Below are 23,803 nucleotides of genomic sequence, written 5' to 3'. Positions count from 1 at the left end.
TTTAACATTTAAAAGGCCTACGTTCCTTTTGGTTGTAAAAACCCGGACTACCCCCAGAAAACAGTGGGTAGTACTGAGGTGTTGTATTTCTGGGGTCGGAACACCAGGAGTCTGAGAACATGACCCTGAGTTGGGAGAGGCAAGGACATGCCCCAGTTGACATGACTGTGAGGGAGTCCCCAGCCCTCCCGGCATTACCTGCAGGTAGCTGCTCACCAAACTGCTCATGCTGGAGCTTCGGCTGGGGGGTCTCCATAGGTAAGCAGAAGAGCCAGTGCCCAATGTCCTCCTGTGGGGCCACAGAACAGACATGCCTGCATCAGAGCAGGAAACACACACACACACTCAGGAAGGCCTTGGTTGTCACTAAGCAACCACATGTTGCACTCCCAGGTACAGCAAGAAGGCAAAGTCCAACAATTTCCAGCAAAGCACACATTCAGGTTGGTCGTGGCAGCTGGACTCTGCCGCTGACGCTTTGTTCCCGCTGCCAAAAAAGAATGAAGTGAATAAAGTGTTTCCCATTTTTGGTTTAAGTTTTCCTAGAACCTTAATATCAGTCATAACTAGTCTATTAGTGAGGAACCAGCAGCAGTCAGTCTGGTAAATAAAGGTCATGCCGTGCCCTGGGCCTCGAGGTCACTGCTTCACATTATGTTACACGTGTGGTGTGGCTGGAAGACCTCTTCTGGTTCATGCACCTGCACTAGACATTTCCCTCACTGCAGAGAATTCTATTTGATGGCACCAGACACTAAATGAAACGCACTTTTACTTGACCAGAATCTCATCCTTAATCTATAATTATTGCATTTTAAACCTTGTTAGTCTCCACAACCCGGCAACTGCATTTCTTAGTATCAACCTGAAAGGCAGTCAAGTCTTTGCATAAAGGAGATGTGTGGGGATGCTCTTGGCAGCATTTCTGTGGTGGAAAAAGCGGAACCAGATGAACTCCACACAGCTAGGGCAACAAATACTATTTATTCACACAATGGAATATTCTATGCCATGGGCCGACAATCTTTAATGTAAGGGGCCAGATAGTGAATATTTTGTGTTCACAAGCCTTATGGGCTCTGACACAACAATTCAACTCTGCCACCATAGCATGAAAGCAGCCATACACAATATGTAAATGAAGGTGTGTTACACACTGTCCTGCTCCACATCAATAGAACTCCATGTGCAAACACAGATAAAAATCTCAAAAACAGTGTGGAATAAAAAAAGCAATTTGCAAAAGGATAGCTATCTCATGATTCAATGTGTGCAAATTTTAAAAACATATACAAAATTAAACCATATATGTACTACCTAGGGGCACACATGTAGCAAAACACAAAAATATTTGGGAATGACATGCATCCACTACAGGGTTGTGATTACTTCTAAAAAGGGAGAAAAGGAGAACGGATGGCAGTGGGGTGGGGCTTTATTCGGATCTATATTTTATTTTTTGGGAAAAAAAATATGCATCAGACATAGCAACAACAACAAAAAACCACAAGAACTAGCTCGAAGGGGCTCCAACTAGCCAAATATGAAATAATTTAAACTTTAAAATAATTACAGTGACAGAATATAACCTAGTGGATAAAATAAGAATTCATGAGTCAATAGTGATATAAATGAATAAATAAATGAGGAAGAAGGAACAGATCTTCCTTATAACAGAATGCCAAGTACTAACACAGAAGGAAAAATGGCATTAGAAGATCACTCTGGTACCCATGATTGTAACTGACTTGGGCAAGATTTACAAAGGGATGCTGAAACCAACAGGAGACAGGTTTAAAAGAAACAGGACAATAACAATCTCAAAATGTCTTCTCATAAGATACATATTACTTACAAAGAAAGAAACAGTAACTTTAGGAGAAACCTGGCCTGCAACACTACCTTAACCAAATGATCATGGTTAGCCTCACTAATAATGAAACAAATCAACATCCTGTGTCTCTGGATACAACGAGCTGGGAAGGACACAATACCTGGGGTACTTCTGCCAAAAATGCTTAATTTGAATCCAATAATGAGGAAACACTAGACAAACTCAAACTGAGGAACATTTTACAAAATAACTGACCTATACTTTTCAAAAATGTCTATGCTATGAAAGACAAAGGCTGAGAAACTGTTACAAACTAAGGACTAGAGGGACAAGACAATTCACTGACATGTGATCCTGGGTGTGCTCCTGAATTATAAAAGACATGACTGGCATAATTGTTAAAATTTGAACATGGTCTGCAGATTAGACAGCAGTACTGTATCAATGTCAATTTCCTGATTTTAATAACTGTACTGAGGTTATGTAAGAGGATGTCCTTGATTTTAGGAAAAACACGATGAAGTACTTACGAGTAAAGGGGAATCCAGTCTGTAACTTATTCTCAAAGGATGCAGGGAATAGAACAGAATGTTTACATAGAGAGAATGATAAAAACAGTTGCAGTAAAATACTGACAACTGGGGAATCCAGGTGAAGGCTAGATGAGTGCTCTGTGCTATTTTTACAACTTCTCTGTAATCCTGAAATGATTTCAAAATTGAAAAGTTCTAAAAAGGACACATAAAGTAAACATGGCAAAAGTGTTAGCTCTTAAACCCTAGTGGTTGGCACATGGGTTCCATGATAGTCAATACTTCTCTCTCCATAGAAAGAATTCCCTAATAAGAAATATGGAAGTTGGAATCTGAAAAAACACCTTATTAACAGAAAGCAAAACAAAACAAAGAAGGCCAGGTTTGAATTCAACCTGAGTCTGATGCCCTGGCCCTGCTGCCCGCCAGGTGTGTGATGCTGGGCAAGTCCCTCCACTCTCTGAGCCTGTTTCCTCAGCATCTCCCTCCTGGAGAAGCTGAGAGGATGCAGCTGGATGGCATGTGAGGTGAGTGCCATACTGGTGTAAGAAATGAAAACACAGCAAAGCAACCTTTCTGGCAACACTTACATGGATGAGCTTTTGCTCCCTCTTCTTGTGGCCTCCATGGTAACTTGATCTGTGAGAACACCACTGAGAAAAGCCAACTTGCACCCCCCCACCCCCACGCCAGCAAGTCCCTTAACACATTTGAAAACCTTGGGTTTTGCATATGCATCTCCACTGACTCATACCCGCTGGCCAATTAGGTTAGTTTAAGGCTGGAACCTCAGATGTTATCACTAGTTACAACAGTTACGATTCAACCAAGTCTGTAAAATTAGCAAGAGTAAGAGTTGCAAAGCTTCAGGTAATTCACTGCACAAGCAAAACTGCTTTGGGTAGACTGTGTGGCCCACTTCAAAACCTCAAGTATCTCTTTCCCCCCCTTTTCAACCAAGCAGCTAACTCTTCAAGTACCTGGCAAACGTCGGCCAGGCAGCATCCAGGTCATAGCCCCTCGATGCCAGGTCAAACTGGACGTCGGTCAGCTCATAGAGCTGGCCCACGATGTCAGAGCTCAGCTTTGGCTTCAGAAAGGGGCTCCTTGCGTAGTACCAGTCACTGCAGGGAAACACGAAAAGGAATGGATAAAGACAAGGGAAGAGTGAATTTAATCAGCACTCCTAGTATGGCTCTGCCTCATCAAATTTCAACTCAGGTACTAAAATTAACTAAGGACAGACAGTCAGACATACCCCAATTTGACTTTCACTGTAGGAGCACATAACTCTCAAATAAACTTCCTCTTCTTCAAGGAAACTAATGAAATAAACTAGACACTTGTTTATTTATTATTTATATCATATCTATTCCCCCAAAGAATGTCAGAAACCTTAAATCTGAACTACTTGCCAAGAAAGGGCAGTTGTAGGGGAAAGAATAGTTCCTTTTTGAAAGAAAATCTCATCTTCTATTCCTTCCCAGAGAACTTAATACAGGACACTGAATGCACTGCTAATTTCTCTCCAGACACCAATTTAAAAACCAAGGAACAAAATACCTGCACTTTGAGGTGGTGGTTGTTTCATTTTACGTGAAGCAGTAAAAATTAAAAAGACAACACAGGTGAGTTTACTGAGCTACTTGGCTGATGTCTGTGAACTGGGACACACTGCAAGTCAAGCTGTTTATGACAGTTTTCAACAAACATCCCAACAAAATAACCTTCTAATCAGAAGTGCGAAGGTTCTCAACTCAGTGAATTCACAAAGTCTGGCACGTGTTCGAGAAATACACCTTTACGCAAATCAATCTTAAAGGTGACAAGGCGAAACAAAATATTTTCCCCCCAAAGTTTTTAACTCAGATGTGATTTCTTTTATTAATTAGAAGAACACTCCTGAGGGAGAGGGGAGGCAGAGCTAGAAAAGGGGTACCAGGCCACCCAAAGAGGTTCAACTGATTGGCACCTGGTCAGATGCTCCTAATCTGACGCCCTCTCCCCCTTCACACGCCTAGTCCCTCTCCTTCCTCCTCCCTGTCCCACTGCGGCTGCAGCCCTTGGTTGCCCATCACCATCTCCAGGGAGTCCAGATATGTGGAGCAGGTGCTGACTCAGTGCCTCATGTGAGGCCCCAGGCTTGGTGGTATTAAAAACTCCACAGGTGACTCTGCTGAGAGGCCAAGGCTGCCACCCACTGGTGCAGGGTGACCAGTGGGGTCTGTTCATTAAAGCCAGCACCAAGGACATGCTATCTGCCGGGGGAAACTACCTGGCACTGGGAGTTAAGAGACCTGGACCCAAGCTCCTGCTTTCCACCTCAACATCAGTGGGACCCAGAGAAAGGCCCTTAGCCTCTCTGAGCCTCACTTTTCTCACCTGCGGAGGCTCAGTGCTACCTGCCCCATGTGCACCAAGGACTGTCGTAGGGAGGGGCAGAAGTGGACGACAGATGTAGGAGGACCCTGCTTGTGTCCTCGTGGGACACAGACAGGCACTGCTACTGCGATGTCATTATTATTATTTTTAAAAAATTTATCACATTTATTTGAGGTCTCCTGCACTTGTTTCAGAGACATTATACACTGTAATGCATACTAGAAAGTGTTGAAAAACTGTCCATTGCACAAACAATAATTTAAAAAGAAAAATACTCAATCCTTTCATCAAATCATGTTCCCATATACTTTAATTCTTTTTATTTATTTTTGTAATTTCTTCATTGTTGCCATTAGGATAGACAGATTTGCATTTTCTTTGATTATTAAACTGTTATGCTCCCTGTTGCCATATAGACTTCCTTATTACAACGTCAAATGATGCCTTGCTATGCCAGTTAAGCTGATCTGCTGTAATTTAACAGCCCTCCCTCACCGGACATTGATGGTTTCCATCCTGTGTACTGTAAGTAGTATCATTATGATGAAGGAGGGGCTTCACGTCATTTTTGAATGGTGTCGGGGTAACGCCAGCACTGTCACGTACTTACCTGGTCACTTTGGTGTTCATGAAGCACTGCTGTAAGGTGTCTGCCAACCTCTGGTGCACCAAGGAGTAGCGAATAAATGCTCTTCCCTTTCCCAGAGATGTTCGGAGCTGGAAAAAGTACATTACATAGAAATGAAGAGCTGTTAGCCTAACTCCAAATACAGACCTGGCCTCATGGATGGCTGGCAAAAACAGATACAGGGCAGAAAATGTCACCCAATTCTACCCTATCCATAAGCTTCACTCATGTCCCTCAAAGAACACAAAACACGTAAAATCACCCCAGAAAGCAAGACCTAAAGTGGGTCTTCTTGCAGGCCTGCATCTGACAGTAAATCTGTCGATTCCAGTAAATGTGTCAAGGAAAATCTAGTCGTGAGAGGCTCAAATATCTACCTGTGGATTCTCCTGGAATGTCATTCTCCCTTCTCTGCTCCATCAGAGTCTCTGGGTTGGAGTCAGACATGAAATGGTTTGATTTAATTTGGAATATTTACTTCGAAAACCACTTGGAGGTAAATGGAGGGCTTCTCACAGCAGCATGCTTGAGGAGCGAGATAGTCTGTTTGGCTAATGCCTGGGCTTGTTTCTGAAGTGCTGGGAGAAGAGATGCAGGGGGAGAGGCCTGAGGGGCTTGGCTGGAGCCAGTGTAGAATGGGGGGAGAGGAGGGCAAAAGGCAGAGGCATGTAAAGGGGACTTTGGATGGATGTGTAACTCCTCCTCTCCATCCATCAGTAAAATCCACATGTCTGTCAATGCTTTCCTGGTTGGATTTCCTTTCCGCTATACCAGCTCACTGCATTTAGCCACAAGGTGCCCAGTGGGTCAGGGCAGGGGTGTCTCTAGGTAGCCCAGTGACATTGGAGTAAGAAGAAATGGGTGTGCTTCTGTTTTATGAAGTCGGAGGTAGAGGAAGGGTCCAGGTGCAGGCCTGTCTTTGAAACCTCTCACTACAGTGCCAAAACACGGCTTCTAAAGAGGTTTCTGAGCTTGTTGTGATGGAGGTGGAGGTGTGCTGGTCAGAGACTCTTGCACGCAGCTGCCAGGATGGACCAAGGGCTAAAATCAAGCTGTCCAAATGGACAGCCACAGAAGACATGTGAGACCAGCTTGCAAATTAGGATTCGCGCTTCCAAAGTTTCAGCCCCAGAAGCTCAAGGTAAGTGGGCAGAACTCTAAACCTGTCAACCTACCTATGTACCTGCTCTGTTAGGCACTGGCAGAGACACAGACCCTCCTCATCCCGTCAAAGGTCAGAAATGTTTAACTTGGTGGCTAGGGGAAGGGGTGGCAATGATTTGACCAAAGGAGGGTCCTAACTCTCCATACAGTTAAGAAACCAATCATGGCACTGGATTGAGACAGGAAGCATGTGGTATGACCTCAAGGACTCGGGGGCACATTAAGTATGGTGTAAACATCCCAGTACACAGCACCTTTTAGCTAAGAGCTGTAAGTTTTCATACCTCTGACTCAAGGAAATAATACCACAATATGAAATAGTTTAAAAAAAAAAGAAGGTGTAAAACCTCAGAAGACATTTCTGTAAGAAGCTTTAAGACATTTCTCCACATGTGTTTTGTGAGTTTGGGGTAGAGGCAGGATGTGTGGAATGAAGGTGGACAGCAGCAACCATTAGCTCTCTCAAAACCACCATGGCATGTCTGCAAGGAATGGATCCTGACAGATGCCCAGGGGAGAATCTTGACACCCACACATCCAAATGCTTTTCTACTGATGAGTGAGGTGAGAACAAAGCATTCAGTGGTGATAACTAGGAAACCTGGGCAGCGGAGAACAGCTGAGCAAGGCATCGTGAAGTGAAGCGAGTCGGTCATTCACACACACACCCACACACCGGCCCTGTGGGATTTAATAAGAGACTCACACAACAGCCCAGGTCTGTGTGCTCCCAAGGGAGGGGCTTGTCGTTATTAATAAAATGGCCATTGTAACAGCATTTAGAACATTTAATTTTTTAAAGGCAAACATTTGAGGCTACATTTTAAATCAAGCCTATTAACTGAATTGATTATATCTGTAAAGGGAGCTATTTTAAAAGGTTTTTTTACACATTCTTTGGGGAAAGGAACAACAGCAGTTCCTTTGCACTACAAATGAAAATACTGCACAATCTTTTTTAGACCTTGTTGAGATCACGGGCCCACATTCTTTACCCAATTCCTTAACTTTTTTTAGCATCTAATCAGAACTCACACGCAGTATTCCGAGAAGCGATATAATGGCAGCCAAGGACAGGAAATCAGCCAAGGTACACAAGAGCTGGCTTGGCTTTAAGCCAGACCACCGTGCCAGGAGCCTGACCGCAAACTACGACCTGGTTCTGACAAACCCATCGCAGTGAAAGGCACAGGGTCCAGGTGGAGCCATTATGAACCATTAGAAGTGGCTGATTAGAGCCTTGGATTGTTTTAGCCCAGACAGCTGCTTCCTGCCCCAAAGGGGCCTAAGGGGCCCAGCAATGCTTCTTATCCATTGACTTTTACCCCTGGCTTGCAGGCCTGGATGGCACTTGATTATTAAAATTAACCCAAGTCTCCAGCAACCCATCTGGCCTAGTGACAGCCCGGTCCATTCCATGCACTGGTGCACCAGAGAGCAGAGTCTTCAAAAGTGATGGAACAGCTGGACCCCACGGGAAACAGAGCCTATGCCAGCCACCAGAAACCAAGTATCTGTGCAAGCGGGGAATGCTTTTTGCTTCTAGAAGTCAGTGTCCCTGGTCTCGTATTGTCTAAAGGTCCGACTGCATTATGAGAAGAGAGAGGAAATCAGCCAAAAAGTAGATGTAACCCTGGGATTTCATGAGCTTGGGAAATAAGGATTAAACTATATTTATTTCCAGACTTCAGCTGTCCAAAGTCTGGACAGGCTTTGCTCCGAGTGGAAGACAAGAGAGTAACAGTGAGAAGGCCCCTCGGTTTAAGGAAAGGACGGTGACAGTGACTTATGACACATTAATCAGGCACCTTAGAGTCCCACCAGACAAGCTCTCACAAGACCTTCTGTGCTACCTGGACATTAAATAAATTTGCGGCACAACCCCTCTGAGCCAGGATTGCCTGTCATTTTCTCAGCTGTCAGAAGGTAAGAGCTGGTGGAAAATGCCTAGCTCTCAGTGTCAGCGTGTCTAACACCGTCACTCTCTATTAGAAGAAACCCACTGGCTCCAGCTGGCACGGCCAGGGAATTCCACCCAAAGCACCTGAACCTGTGGCCTTTGTGGGTAGCTGGCCAAGAAGCATGTCTGCTGACTTTAAAGGGACCTTGGACTTACTGATGAGATACTGAAAACTAAGATGACATGTACAAACCCTTTAGGCCTCCTGCCCCAAATCTAGGGGATTACTTGTTCCCTAATGTGCAAAGTTCTTCACTCCTAGATGGACTAGGCTGATGAGAGAGAGTCAGCGGGGATGGGAGGTGGGGGAGAGGTAGAGAGAAAAAAAGTGAGGGAGTGAGTATGAGTGCATGTGTGCTGTTGTTGCTGTTCTGGACTTTTACAAAACAGCAAAGCCATCACATTCTGCTCCTGAGGGGCTCAGAACTTACTGAGGGAAGCTGCTTAGCACACCAGTATTTTAAGAAATGTCTCTTAGATCCCACATCACTCTCTTCATTTTAAAGCCAAGTTTCCCAGGCAAACTGCAGGGAAAGCAGCCTAGCAAACTCTAAGAATTTTATCTGAAACTGATTTAAAAAAGAAAAGGTGAAGGTGTCCTGTGCTGCATACCTCTGAGGGGCACCCCAAGGGGACTACAATGTGAACAGTCCACCCAGTTAGGTAACATGTGAATGGTGGTGGTGGACGGGGTTAACACATAGTCAGGACTGAGCTGTTCCTCGGCCTGGTAAACCCTCTCCTAGGAGGCTTCCCAGGGCTACCAGGGGGCACTGTGCATACCTGGACTGGATTTCTTTACCTCCTTACTACCCATAAACCCTCATTTCCTCGTTTGGCTGTCTGCAGCAAACGTCTCCGCAAGAGATGCTTAAGGCAGGTGAAGGGGAGATGAGAGGCCCTTGGCTGTTCTGCTTACCTCGGAAATAGACCTGACGAATCGGACCCCATCATTGGCTCCTTTCACCTTGGCCAGACAGGCGCAGAAGTAGTCCCAGTAGTCTTTCTTATTGCCCAGGAGCGTGGCCTTCTCCTTCTGATCGAACTGGACAGGGAAAGGAGACAGAGATGCCCAAACCCATTGCTGTTTATCCCACCACTTAAATGATAATAATAACAGCTTCTTAATTGCCAGGCCCTGGGCGAGGCCCTTTATCAGCATTATTTTTATTTACTGGCAAACGAGGGTGTTTTAGTCCTCATTTTAAAAGTGAGGAATCTGAGGTTAAGAGAAGTTAAGTAACTAACTAGCTCAAGGTCATGCAACTAGTGAGACTGTGAGATTCAGGAACAAGCTCCCAAAAGATTAATCCATTGAAGGGACCTCTGTGCATAGAGTCGGGCAGAAGACACCAAAGGTGCTATTAACACATGATAAAAAAAAATGCAACTGAAAAGTCTTAAGGGCAACATGAAGACTATTAGCTATGTCTCAACTTAGGAAAATGCATCAGTGACATTTTATCCCAGTTATGAGTTTCAATACTGTTTTAACATACATACAATAAATTCAAATAAATGTCAGCTATGAGTCATTTCAAACCCAAAACCAAAGTGGGCTCATTGAAAAAAAAAGGTCCATAAATACTTTCACAATGTAAAACAAGAAAACCAGTTGAAAAGGCATGTGAAAGGTGAGCCTTCAACACACTGAGACATCTCCAGTGGGCTCTCATTCTACACGCTTTGGTGGGATGTGACATTGCAAATTTAGTGTTTAAAATGATAGCGGTATATCTGCCTACATAATAGTTTAAAGCATCTGTTCTGATTAGAAAAGATCTGCATACATTGTTAGGACATCTGGATTAAACAAAACAAAATAAAAAAGAATAATGCCTAATACCATCACCCTAAGATAACTTCTGTTAACATTTTGGTACATTTCCTCCCTGCTTAGTGTACTTGCCTGTATTTTTCCACACCTGCAGAGCTCTCTAGAGCTATGCTTCTTGAACCAAGCAGACAGAAGCATTACACTGTGAACATGCTAAAAGCAAACTTCCTGGGCTGACTTCAGAGATCCTAATTCAGCAAGTCAAGGTGGGAACCTCTAACCTGCTCTCAGGTGATGCTGCTGCTGCTGGTCTAGGGACCACACTTTCTGAAGCAAGGCTCTAGAGCAGGGACCTCCAGATCTTCTCTAGAGGGCCGCACACTCCTGGAAAATGTGTGCTGGGTGTGTATGTATGTTTAGGAAGTGGCTCCACAGCTGTCACCAGACTGCCAGTGGGGTGTGTGACTGCCCAAAAGTTAACATCCCTGCTAGACAGAGACCCTGTGACCTGCTTTAAGATGTCTTAAATCTCTAAAGAATGTTCTCAATTCCCAAAACCATCCTGCAGGGCAACATTCTGATTCCTTAGAGGATCGCTCAAACTTGGAGCTGGGGGCAGCTCTGACCTTCAGTATAACCAAGAGGGCTCAAGGGCTCCATTGAGCTTTTGGAGCTGCATCCTCAATGCTGATGAGGCAGCCCAGAGGGAGACAAGGGACGAGAGAGCAGAAAATAACACATGGCAGGAGGCACTTACTTGAAGGAGATACTCAAGTTTGTAAGAAAACTTATGCAAGCTGGTGCTGTCATCTGTGATGGGTTCCCCTGCTTCCTTAAATTCTCTGCTTAGTTCTGTCACAGCATCTTTAAGACAAAAAACAGGAACATGTAACCAGATGGAGCCTGGCCTCAGAGAGAGCAGCAGGATGACCCCAAGAAGCGTGGGGAGTAAGTAGTCAATGGCGGCAAAGCATGGAGGAAATGTGGGGTGGTAGGAAGCATCCCCGGGCTGGAACTGAGTCAGAAGGGGCTCAGGTGCCCTGAGAGCCCACAGGGCCTTTCCATAGCTTGCTGACTGAGCACATTTCTTGGTCATCCCTGAAGGTCCACCATGCAGGTCTCATAATTTACCCAGTACTTGGTCAAAAGTGTCTGCTGTGTGGATGGATCATGTAGCAGTCCCCTAGTATCGACTTCCAGAGGGCTCCATCCTCTCTTCCAGCCACGTTTCTTGGTCTTCACTGTAACCCCACTGCTCAGTGCAGGTAAGACCAGGCTGCCACAGGACCCAGAATGTGCAAATAGTGGTTGTGACAATGCCAAGAATGACACCACCACCTGCTTCTGTTAACTGAGTGCCGGTGAGGGGCCAGGACTCTGCGGGTCTTTCTCATTCAATACAGCACTGCGAGGTAGGAATTGCTTTATTTCAACAAATCTAAGATGCAATGGATTTTAAGACGATGCCAATTTCAGAGCTGGTAAAAATGTGAAAAAAAAATACAAAGTAGAATTGACAAAAGCTGGTGTTATCAGTCCCGCTTTACAGATGAGGATCTCTAAGGAGAGGTCAGAGCACTTGGCCAAAGAGGGCAGCAAACAGCAGAGATGGAATGAGGTGCCTGCTTTTCTCAAGGGCTTTCTGACTCCAGAGCTCACCTCCTAACTTCTAAGACAATTACCTCCCAGTGCAGAAAAATAGGGAAAGTCACCTTTGACTTTCATTCCTGGCCCTGCTGTAGGACAGAGGGACTGTAAGAAGCTGAGTTTTATTTAGATTCTGGGAAAAATGTCCGCGGCTGAGATGGTTGGAACATGCTGGATGAAAACATCTTCTCTGACAATTCTTGAAAGAAAAGAAAGCCCTAGCCCCCTGAACACCATGGTTAGAAAGCACACCTGCCCACGACTGACACAGAGCCTGAGCTGTGAAAATTAATCACCACTGACACCTCAGGCAAAGGCCAGCAAGCGGCAAAGACAGGGTCTTGGGGTTGGTTCTTAAAACAAGTGACTGCCATCCAGCTATGCCCTACTAGAAGCGTCTGCTGTGGCTGGCACTGAGAGCTGAGGACCAGGGACCGGGAAAGACACACAGCCTTCCTCCCCCTACCCTCAGGCAGGGTTAACGTTCACAACTGGATCTGGGAACTCCTGAAATTTTGAAAGGAGCCTTGGATATGGAATATGAAATTTCCAGCTCTAATCTCTAATAATTACCAACAGATGAGATATAAGAGTCTTGAGAAAGTGGTACCTTTTAAAAATTTACACCAAAGTGCTCCAAGGGTGGGGTATAGGACATTGGATGACCCTGGGATGTGGGGGACAACAGAGGCAGCCAGCACATGGGATTGGAAAAGACAACTGAACAAATGCTGATGCCTGGCCTCCTCCTTGGATCAGGAGCTCTGCTATAGGCTCCTCCCTTCCTCTCAACCCTCCTGATAAGGACTTCAGGTCTCAAAGTCATCCTTGAGAACCAGAGACTAAAACACAGAGAAGATTGCCTACTTTGTGGAGAAACCTCTGAAGACTAGGAGCAACTCAGATTTCCTGGGACTGTCTTTTTACTGTGTGTGTGTGTGTGTGTGTGTGTGTGTAAATTTAAGAAGAAAAAAGCCATCTCATGTGTTATGGAAGTAGACTGGTGTGGTTAAGGGCAGACTCTGGCACCAGGTGTGTACACAAACCCAGGCTCTGCCCGATTGGATGTATGACCTTAGGCAAGTCACCTAATCTCTCTGTGCCACTTTCCACATCTGCAAAATGGGAATAACAATGGTCCCAACCTCACAGGACCAAATGTGAGGACTCAATGAGTTACGGTCTGTGAGACTTGTGCCTGGATCATATGCCATGTAATGATCAGCCATTACAGGCCCTAAGTGCTGTATAAACAGGAGATAAGCCCGAGAAAGTGACTTTTATTTAATGGACTTTTGACCTTCAGAATCAGGACTGCTGTGGCCTCCACCAGCCTGGGTCTGAGAGGCTGTAATTGGTTATCTCTGTGTCTCAGCAGGTAAGAACCTGGGCCTTGAGTCTGTCAGGACAGTGTCACTGTGGTCCCCTGACACAGAAGAAGGGGTCAGCTTCAGACCATGTTGCAGCAAATGTGCTGGGGCTCCAGAGGGGCTTACAAGACCTGCCATTGTGACCTGCAAGGGATGGAAAACTTGCCAAAATTCTGGTCGTGGCACATCACCTGAAAGCGTGAGCTGGGGCCCTGGCCTCCGCGGCCAGCAGAGAACACAGCCTGCTCTTCCTGAGTCTACTCTGTTCACAGGCGCCCTCCGCATTGCCTCGGTCCAGTGAGACAAGGCCCGCAAGTTGGTCTGTCTTACCAGGCAATGCCAAGTTCAGGGACGCCCACGAGGCAGCAGGCCCAGAACTGGAGTGAGTCACAGGTGACAGGCTGTCCACCTGCCAGGACCAGGTGGATCAGCAAAACAAGAAAGACGAGTATCTTGTCTTCCTGCTCAGAGGGAGGGAGAATATTCCTCCCCAAATGAGCCAACTCCACCATCAACCAGAGGCTCACACTTAAAAAACTAACAGGCAGCTTGAAAATACACACAAATTGAAATCAGACCCAGGGCCAGTAAAGGGTATTTGATTTTGTTTACAAAGTGCCTTTATGGTGCATGACAGGAGGGCACGCCAAGCTTTTCCAGACTTACAGGACAGACATCTGAGCCTCAATATTTCAATATGATTTCAACTGAGGGCTCCAATTACTCCTGGTGTAAACACAGATCGCAGGGTTGAATTTTAGCTGGCAACAGCAAAAGCATAGCCACAGCTCCCTCAAAACCAGTTCGGCGTGCTCTGTGACCGAGCCATACCTTGCAAATCGCGGATGATTCTCTGCAGCTGGCTCTCCGCGCTGGTGGACGCCATGGTGACCGCTGCGGCCGCCTTTCCTGGCCGTGTGCCTCCTGCCGGGTCTGCTCAGCAGAGGTCAGACTCCATGGTGGCACCTGCATGGGGAGGAGGAGGCCGTGGAGGAAGCAGTCAGAGGCACAACTGAAAGACAGCAGTACAGGGACGCTGCTCTGGGCACAAGGTCGTGCCATCTGGGCGTCCTCCCTCAATGGGAAGGGCTTGAGCTTTCTGTGTGAGCCTCGTTCTGTGGGCATTCTCTGACATGCTTATGCTCAGACACAATGGCCTGGTTTGGAGCTTTAAAAGAAACAGTATCAACCAACTAGCACTGCCTATTCTTTCTGAGCTCCCCTCCTAGTCTGCCCTCTTACACAGGCCTGCCCCACTTTCTACCTTTAAAAATGCCTCCCAGTGGTTCCCCTCGGCCTCCTATACGACGGCCAGAACTAGTCCAAGCCCCATTCACTGGCCTGCTAAGCCTACAGTGCCGCCACATCAGACCCCCGTCTCCTCCACACCTGGCCCCAAGCCCCTCACCGCCCCAGGCTTGCTTTCTCAGAGGAAAAGGTCGGCACCCTCTGGCCAGCGGTGGTGGAGGCTGAGGACATACCCTCAGGGCTTCTGGATCATGGAAGGCCTCGCAGGGAGGTCTACAGCCCCCAGACACCCAGCATCTGGCTCAGCCCAGGAGGGCAGACACTGAGGGGGGCTGCGCAGCCCTGGGCACCAGTCAAATGATGCGTCTCTATTTTAAACTCAGCTACAGTCCTCCCGCGGCTGGTGAGTTCAGTTACCAGCGCTACTTGGGCAGCTGCTTAAGTGATTTGAGGACACAGCAGTGGCTGGAGACCAACAAAGAGGAGGCGATGAGAGCAACATCGGAAGGATGTCTGGATGCACACTTGGACATCACCGTATACTCCTTTCAAAACCACTCATTCTTTCTTCAGGTGTCCGATACGAAGTTGTAATGTTTGCTGGCAAGACTAGAGGTGGCCAAAGAAGCCACTGCTAGACAAGGGCTGTGTGCTGGGCCCGTGGTCATTTTAATTCCCACCAGCACCCTGGGGGTTAGATAACATACAAGGGAGAAACTGGCGTTGGGAGAAGTTGTGTAACGTGTCTCAGGCCACAGGCCAGTAGGGAGTGGGGTCGAGGTATGAACTCTGATCAGCCTGATTTCAAATCCGGTGGCTCTACAACGGAGCCACTGCCACTACAGCAAATGACCAACCACTTTCACTGGCTTCTGTGAACTACCCTGAACTCCAGAGCCTCTCAAATGTGCCTCCACCCTGAAGGTCTCAAACACAAGCTGGCCCCCACTCTCCCACCACCATCTTCTCCTTACTGCTCCAGGAGGCAAGGTAAGAAGATCCAGGAGGAGAAATGGTCACCAACCTCACGTTCCTCCAACTATTTACACAAGCGTTTCAGCGTCAGCCCGAGGGGAGGGCCTGCTGTGGCATAGATATGCCTGGGTCTATTTTTAACTGACAAGCCAGCGCAGCTGTGACTCAGTGAAAACAGGGCCCAAGGACGGCTTCTCTGGCCTAGGAGGAACTAGACAGGCACACACCTGTACCGTGCTCCCAGTAACTCATGACAGGGAGCCCCAGAGTCAGAGGATCCAGAGACCCCACCAAAGCCCCTAACAAGTGCTGACACCTCGCCTATCACAGACACCAAAAGGAGGGTGGGAGCAGTTTTCCCACTGCCCATCCCCGGGCGGCTCTCGAGGTCCCCTGCTGAACACAGAGCCTGAGCAGGGACCTGCCGGGACCCAGGCTCGGCCAAACTTCTGCAGGGGCTCTGCTGCCAGGCAGACACTTGCTCCTTCTGAAGAGGAAGAGAGGATAAGGACCGTCACTGACAATGCACAGCTGCCCGGGCGCCACATTGTCAAGTGCCTACTCCATGCAGCCTGGGGACACGGGGGACACGGGGCACACAAGGCACCGTCCAGCCCTGGGGGAGCTCAGAGTGCATCAAGAAGACAGAAAAATATCCAGATACTTGGATACGGCAGGAGGGGCCCATGCAGAGACATTGATAAAATGTTAGGCATACTCATCAAGGAGACAGAATGAACCATGAATACACGACAAGTGACCTATGCTGAAGAAGAGAAGCCAGACTGAAAGGCTTCCTACTTTGTGATTCTACTTGCATGCTATTCTTGCAAAGGCCAAACACTGGGGAGAAATCACATCCATGGTGCCTGGGGCTGACGGGGAAGGGAGGGTTTGACTACAAGAGTATGCAGAAATTGCAGCGGGGGTGGGGAGGCCATTCTGTTCTGAGTCTTGATTATGGTGGTGGTTACATGACTGTTTATATATGATGAACATATGTTTTTCAAAATTCACATACTGTAAATTATATCTTAACAAAAAAATAACAGTACTGACGTGAATTTAGCAAGATGCAACGGGACCTGAAGAAGGGAACATGCATTCTGCGTGGGGAAGGGAGAGGGTGGCGAACACTCTGTGATGGCAACTGCGTTGAGCAAGGCCTGAAAAATGAACAGGAGGTCATGGAAGAGACCCGAGGAGGAAAGGGTGCCAAGCAGGGGGAACGGCAGGTGTAATGGCCGTTTCTCCACCCACATTTCTCTTACTTGACTACGGTCAACAGAGAACTTTGTACTTTCTGGGAGAAATAATCTTGGAAGAAAAATAATACCCCATAAATCCTCAAATCAAGTCCACTGGGTCTGTGTGCACACTTACTTAAAACTAGGATAAGACCCGCACAGGACGGGCAGGGCGGAACTGGGGAAGAAAGCACTAACAATGACGGATTCTGAGTCAATTCCTTCGGGGTCTGGCCAGGACAATGTGAGGATACAAACAGCTGGATTTCCTAGAAATCAGCCCTCTTTGGAGCCTGGCACAAGAGAGACAGTGTCTGCAGGCCAAACTGGCACTTTGGCACGATGAGCCTGAAGAGACAGAAACATGCTCCTTCAAGACTTCTTGGTGCCTTGGTGACGCTGCAGATGTCAGCCCAAGCCCAGGAGGCCTTCCCTGCTGAGCGTGGAGTGCCCTCCACCAGTCCAGGCCAAGTCCCGAGGTCACGGGGTGAGCAGTGCCCAACCGCTGATGACACAAGTTGATTTTCCAAAAAAGCCTGAGTCACCACCAAGGTGATGAGCCCTGAGAAACTGGCTGCTGGGCCTGTAGGTCACAGTGGGCCTTCCCACCAGGGCTGGGACTGCCACCTCACAGGAAGCAAGTGGTGGTCACTGTAGGAGTGCTATTTTCAAGGACTTTGAAAGGATGACTTGGCTTCAGGGCCTTTTTCCTGGGTCTGAGGCCATTATTAACCTTCAGAAGACACAAAATGGGGCACTGTCTCTCTCCACTCCATGGTCAACTTCCTTGGGTCTCTAGAGAAGCTTGCCCTTTGGTTTAGGGATGAGCTGTTTTTTACTCACAACATTTCTCACACCAAATATGTGGCTTTTCTCCACATTGACATCCAGCTGACACCACTGGGTGTCCTTCAATTCAATTCAATTCAATTCAATTCTAAGGATAACTACCTGGAGTTAGTGCAGCCCCCACAGGTGAAGGGCTCAGTCCACAAGACTGCCCTGTCTTCAGACACCAACAACTAGTCTCAGGTTGCTATCTGTACTTCTTAACCAACTGGCTATCAACCAGGGGGTCCCACAATCCCTCCTCGGGTCCAATAATTTGCTAGAACAGCTTGTAAAACTTGGGGAGACAGTTTACTATTACTGGCTTATTTTAAAGGCTACAGTTCAGCAACGGCCAAATGGAAGTGATGAGTTAAGAGAGTTAAGAGGGGGGTGGTGCTGGACCCTCCATGCTCTCAGGGGTCCGCACTCTGCAACACTTCAGTGTGTTCATCAGCACAGAAGTTCTCAGAAGCCCATCATTTAGGGGCTTTATGGAGGTTTCATTACACAGGCAGGTGATTAACTCCACCTTCCTCCCCTCTCCACTCGCCACAGGTCTAAGGGAGAGGCTGCAAGTGCCAACCCTCTAACCCTAAGGCGGGGTCCCTTGGCAGCCAGCCCTCACCCTGAAGCTACCTAGGGGCCCACAAGAGTTGTCTTATATTAGCATGAACTCTAGTGAGAAAAGGGTTTGTTAGGAATAACAAGACACTCCCATTACGAAATTCCAAGGGTGTTAGAAGCTCTGTGCCAGGAACCAAAGACAGAGACCAATATGTATTTCTTATTATATCACAGGGATCACAGACTTCTGGCTTGAACCACCCTGACCCCGACCTCTACAATCGATTGGCAAACTGCTTTCCTAACTCAGGAGACACTCAGAGACAGCTTCTGTCCATATGGCCACGGCCATGGTCACGGCTGCTTTAGCAATGAGGGAAGGGCTCCAGGATCCCAGGACTCCAGCACCTCATAAACCTCCAAAGTGTGAATCACCACCGTGAACCCAAGGCCCTTGCTGTGTGACGTGTAAAACTCTTCATCACTGTCTCTGGCAAGCTCTTTCAAATACCAGAGAAATTCATTTTATAAAATTTTGAGGAACACTGGATTCTCTTGCCAACAACTCAAAATTATGTTTAAGCTTATCCAGAATGTCTGAAAACATCCCATCTTCTGATAAAGAAGGGACTAAATGCTTTTTAAAAAAAAATCTTATGTACTCCCTGGGACTATTGCCTGAGTTTCTAGTCACAGCCTAGGTGTTATTTTAGAGATAAAAGATCTTCCCCGACCTCCAAATTCCTCCTATACCTGCCCAGATGCCCTAAATGCCTTAAACAATAGACAGCAGTTCAGTCTCAAATTAAGACATAAAGACACTGACTCATGTAAACTTATTTACACGATGGTGTAAGTGACTAATACTCATAATGTTGCCCAGAAACTGGCTCTGGCAGGAAAAATACAGCATCTAAGTAGCCACATAAGGAAAGAAGGATCTGAAGGAGAGGAGGAGGTCTGGGGCACGGAAGACAACTTTGCCCTGCCTGGAAGTTTTTGGTACCTGCTGCCAACACAATAGTAAGACCTGACCCAGAAAGGGCACCATACAGTTGGCTCCTCCCTGACGCCCGAACAAGGTGGAGCACTCCAGTTGACAACTCCACCCTGACAGGGAAAGAATGTTAACAAGGATAGTTCAAATTAGTCAAAAGGAGAAAGCCTGTCTGAAGAGACCATTGCCTTGGCCTGGTTCAGCACACCCAATAGTATCTCTTTAGTTACCACCCATAGAAAGGCGGTACTCAACTGGTACCTGCAGCTTTGAAGGCCTGGAGGTCCTGGGGCTCAGTGCTGAAAAGGTCGTTGGGCGGGCAGGCTGCCCTCACCAGGGCTTCAAGACGGTGCCTAGGAGAGTGCTTGGGAGTTTGTCAGAGGCCAGCTCAGAGGCTGACACTTCAGCACACGTGAACACAGGCTCCTCAGGCCACCCAATTGTAATTAAAGACCTATGATTAAAGTGCTGACCAACTGCAGGCCTGGGTTATCTTGCCCCAACACTCCTGGCTTGCAATCTTTTCTTTCTTAAAGGGAACAAAGACTTGAGACATCACTTCTTGACTCTTCCCTTGGACTCCTCCCCCACACCAACAATCCCAAGTTTCTTGCTCACTCCCCCTGGAACACACACAAAATTGGTCCTGGTTCCAGTCTGCTGACCCAGGAGAGCAGGGTCAAGAGGGACCTGTGGATGTGAGGTGTTGCTTCTGGGCCCGGAGAAAGCTGACTGTTTTTCTTAGGAAGGTGAGTAGACACTTAGGAAGCAGCCACACAACCATACCTGGGGCTGCAGGCCTGAGGTCTGGTCACTAGAAAGCCCAGAGAAAACATCCATGAGGTGGCAGTGAGCAAGAAAAGTGTCTTCTCTTTTATCAATCACAGTCTTGCCAACCTGGACCCTATTTAGATTTTGGAATCAGATTCATCCTGTGAAATTTTCATTTCCTATCATGCAAAAAATAACGTGATGAAGATCATGCCATGATTGGGTGAGATGCATGGTACATTTAGTTCACCAAACTCTTTTCAGGCAATTTTAGCCAATCTATCTGTCCTGGGAAAGTTATTTGACCTCCTTCTACCTTGTGTGTGTGTGTGTTTTTTTTTTGTTTGTTTGTTTTTTGTTTTTTTTTTTAAGGTGCAGTGCGAGGAGGTTACCCTTTACCTTCCTTAATGGAGGAGGTGGGCAAGGAGAAGAGCAGACACTCTCAGTGGTGAACCCTGGCTGAAGCTTCTAAGCCCCACTCCTGACTCAGGCTTCAGATGTCCTGGAAAAAGCACCTGGGGCTACAGATTCCCTCCAGCTCCATGTTAAGCCACCACCTCTGGTTCAGTCGCCAGCCCATCCTGGACCTACAGGGATTCTCCTCTTGGCCTAGCCCTTTGCAGACTAATGGCTTGCTTGTCATGCTTTTCCCTTCAGGTTTTTCTTCTGGATTCCAAGGGCTCCCCTAACTTGGTTTTCTGCCTCAGGCCTAGAGAGCAGTACCCAGGCTCCTGAGATGGTTGGCCAGACCTGCCCTTGGGCCCTGGAACCAACCACACAGCCACAGTACTATACCCAGACCACAGATTCTCTTTAACTTTGCCCTCGGAAACATAATGACGCACACATCCTCATCCCTGCACACAGGATCGGGCCCAACTAGAAGCCCAACTAGGTGCATGGTGTCTTTCAAATGCCACAGAGACCTGCAAGAACAGGAAGTACCATTGGCGGAGACTAAAACCATCAGGCTAACTGGCTCCAAAGTGGGAAACACACCTCCTGCTCAAATGAGCACAGCTCTACCCTCCTCATCTCCTACAAGCCTGGGAGTTCATGTGCTCTGAGGCTGAAACTCTTATGGGGATGGTACAGTGACACATACAAAAACAGCAAGATAAACATTTCAATACCCACCCTACTGATTTATCTAGTTGTTCAAACAATGCCTCTTACACCAATCAAGAGCTTAAAAAAAATCTGGCACTGAAATCACCAATAGTGTTTATCTTTTGAGCAAGAGCAAGACAATGACATCTGGCCACTAGGTGAGCAGATGTTGACAGGCCAAACTCGACTCATCTCTGCTCAGAGGGGGCCTGTGAGTAATAAGCCTTACCTGCTCTGCTGCCTGGGGCTGCTCCAGTGAATGTGCTCAACTACCAGTTCCTATCAGTGATTTTCACCCTGACACCACAGCTGGTCAACACGCTTCCTCTGCCTCAAATTTAAAGACATTCTAGTTTTGAGTCACCGAAGTTGTTCTTGGAATCACTAAAAAACACATTAGCCAAGTCTCTTCCCTAAAGGGAAGAGAGGGACTGCCATTTCTTGAGTGCCTATTGTGTGTTCTGAAGGCAGCAGCCCAAGGCCTTGGTGACCAACATGGGTCAAAGTCACCAGCTACTCTGCCCTTGTGCTGTTTAGGGTGGTTCCTCTCATCACAAACATCTGTGGGAGCCATTCTGACCCCAAAAGAACCAAGTTAAAAAGCATGGCTCCTGAAACCATGTTAGTGTCCCAAAAGCCAGCCACAAGGAGTAAAGACCATCCAAGGAGCAGCTAGAGGGTTGATTTAAAACACAAAAATAATCGAAGTAAAATATTAATTGTAGAACTTAATAGGCAGGTATATGTTCACTATATAATTCTTCCAATGATTCTGTATGTTTAACTATTTTCCTAATAAAATGTGGAAAGCAATTTAAAAACCAAATGAAGTACTACACAAAGACCTACACTTTTAATAGAAACAGAAAATCTTTTTCTTAAAGGCTTTTCAGATCCTTTTAATCAAAGAAGGCCATGTACCATCACAGAGACAACCAACTCTGGTTTCCAGGGTGATAATAATAATGGCCCATAACTGGTACAGGGCATTCAATGGTTTGTGAACAGTAGCTGTCATGGAAGGGAACGTCAAGTGGAACCCACTCAGCATGGGTCCACTTCTGAAAAGGGGAGCCGCTGTGAGTAGAAAACTGCAGCGTGATATCGTGACAGCTCTTCCCTGGCTGCAATACCCAGCAGCCCGCACTAGGCAGATGGCAGGGGAGTTAAGCTTGCTCCAGAGGAGACCGCAAGGTTGGAAGTGGCAGGAGAGCAGTGAGCAGATTAAGGCCTGATACTCTGTCGGCAAGAAGTCCCTGGCCCATTTCTATGTCTGGAAAGGAAACTGTTGCGGGAAGACAAGCGTAGGGGTACAGAGGCTGTGGCCAACAAGGGCAGTTTCAAAGAGTGCTCTATTTTTTTTTCTGGAGAGGGCAGCCAATGGAACTGTGAAGACTGACAAGGGACATCAGAGGACGCAGTTCACTAATAAGGAGCCATGTGGCTAAGGTGTCAACCGACACGTTTTTCTTATAAAAAATGAAATTCAGCCCTCCCCTTACATCCCCCAGCCTAGGTTCTTAACAGCATGGACTCTAGCCTAAGTCCAGTGCATCCACATCACAGACAATCCATAAATCCACAGGTGTTTCAGGAACCGTCTCCTGCGGGCTATCCCGAGACCCTGCACCAGAGCACAAGAGGCAGTGGGTGAAGAGAATGGGCTGTGGCCTGGAGGATGGCTCGTTATGAACAACCGTTCCATTACGGGAGGAAGGGAGAAATCTTGGCATCAGTGGAGTCTCACAAGTTAAGGTCTGGGCTGTCCCGGCCCAGCTGAGCCAGGAAGTACGCTTCTTTAGGTCAGCGGCCTCTTGGACGACGCAAGCAAAAACTCCGGGACGCGTCCTTCTGTGCTTAAAAACTCCAAAAACGTGTTCTGAGACCACACATGGTGGGCTCTTTACCGGTCTCTCGGCCGTTGGAGGTGTTGGGACTGGTGTTTGGAGGGGGAGGGGGGTGTATGTCTTTCTAACTGATTACCAGAGGCAGCCTGGGTTGCCGGTCAGATTCACCGGCCTGAGTTACTTCCCAGGCCCGCCGGAAAAGAGCAAAGCAAGGGCAAGGACTCGAGAGCGGTCTGTGGAGACCCGGGATGGGCGGCGACGGTAAAGGCAACAGGTGATAAGAAACACCCGGAGGGAAGTTCTCAGCTCCAGAGCCGACAATAGCTCAGGTACCCCGTGGGTCCGGCCGACCCTCCCGCAGCACTTACGCGCTCGTGGGTCCACAGCGGGACAGAACCGAAACTTTCTGCGGCCAAGCGGAAGAGGACGGGAGCGCGGCGTGGGCGGCCATAATACGCAAACCCCGCCGCAGGTTGGCGCGGACTACAACTCCCAGCATGCTCCACAGGGCTGAGGCCTACAACTCCCAGGGAGCCCCCACAGGCAGATGGGCGCTGACTACGACTCCCGGCATGCTTCGCGGAGCTGGGGTTCCCAACTCCCACCGGTCCCGCGGGGAAGCTGGCCCTAAATTAACCCTTGCAGTCCCTGCGAGCATGTGTGCCCACAAATCAGGTATGTCTGGGATTCTGAAAACAGTGCTGTCCGTGTGTGGCTTTTGAGAACTTGAAACGTGACTAGTTTCAGTTGAATTGTACAAGTGCTGTAAGTACAAAATACACCTGAGTTCCAAAGATTTAGTATGAAAAAAGGAAAATAGCTCATTAATATTTTTGTATTGATTCCACGTTGAAATGATATTTTAAAAATATATTGGGCTAAATAAAAATCATTATATATTATTGGACCTAATGTTCT

The 23,803-nt window shown here is 47.4% G+C and overlaps 1 protein-coding gene across 4 annotated transcripts in view; it reads right to left on the bottom strand.

The window, feature by feature from the left end:
- FYCO1 (FYVE and coiled-coil domain autophagy adaptor 1) overlaps window positions 1-23,577 on the bottom strand; it is a 69,205-nt gene extending 45,628 nt beyond the window's left edge. Inside the window, exons 1-7 of one of the 4 annotated variants that reach the window (XM_032459019.1) lie at window positions 23,254-23,577; window positions 14,127-14,261; window positions 11,036-11,142; window positions 9,421-9,546; window positions 5,360-5,466; window positions 3,348-3,491; window positions 199-289 (exon numbers count right to left, since the gene is read on the bottom strand). In XM_032459019.1, the coding sequence (XP_032314910.1) occupies window positions 199-289; window positions 3,348-3,491; window positions 5,360-5,466; window positions 9,421-9,546; window positions 11,036-11,142; window positions 14,127-14,181 (630 nt within the window). In that variant the 5' untranslated portion in view covers window positions 14,182-14,261; window positions 23,254-23,577. Of the gene's footprint in view, window positions 1-198; window positions 290-3,347; window positions 3,492-5,359; window positions 5,467-9,420; window positions 9,547-11,035; window positions 11,143-14,126; window positions 14,262-14,776; window positions 14,906-23,253 lie in introns of those variants that run through there. The other 3 variants (XM_014561984.2, XM_014561989.2, XM_014561994.2) reach the window with 3 other exon arrangements.
- Between the last annotated feature and the right edge of the window lie 226 nt (window positions 23,578-23,803).

This window comes from Camelus ferus, chromosome 17 (assembly GCF_009834535.1).
Source record: "Camelus ferus isolate YT-003-E chromosome 17, BCGSAC_Cfer_1.0, whole genome shotgun sequence".
Classification (NCBI taxonomy): domain Eukaryota; kingdom Metazoa; phylum Chordata; class Mammalia; order Artiodactyla; family Camelidae; genus Camelus; species Camelus ferus.
This window is presented reverse-complemented; position numbering and strand designations above follow the sequence as displayed.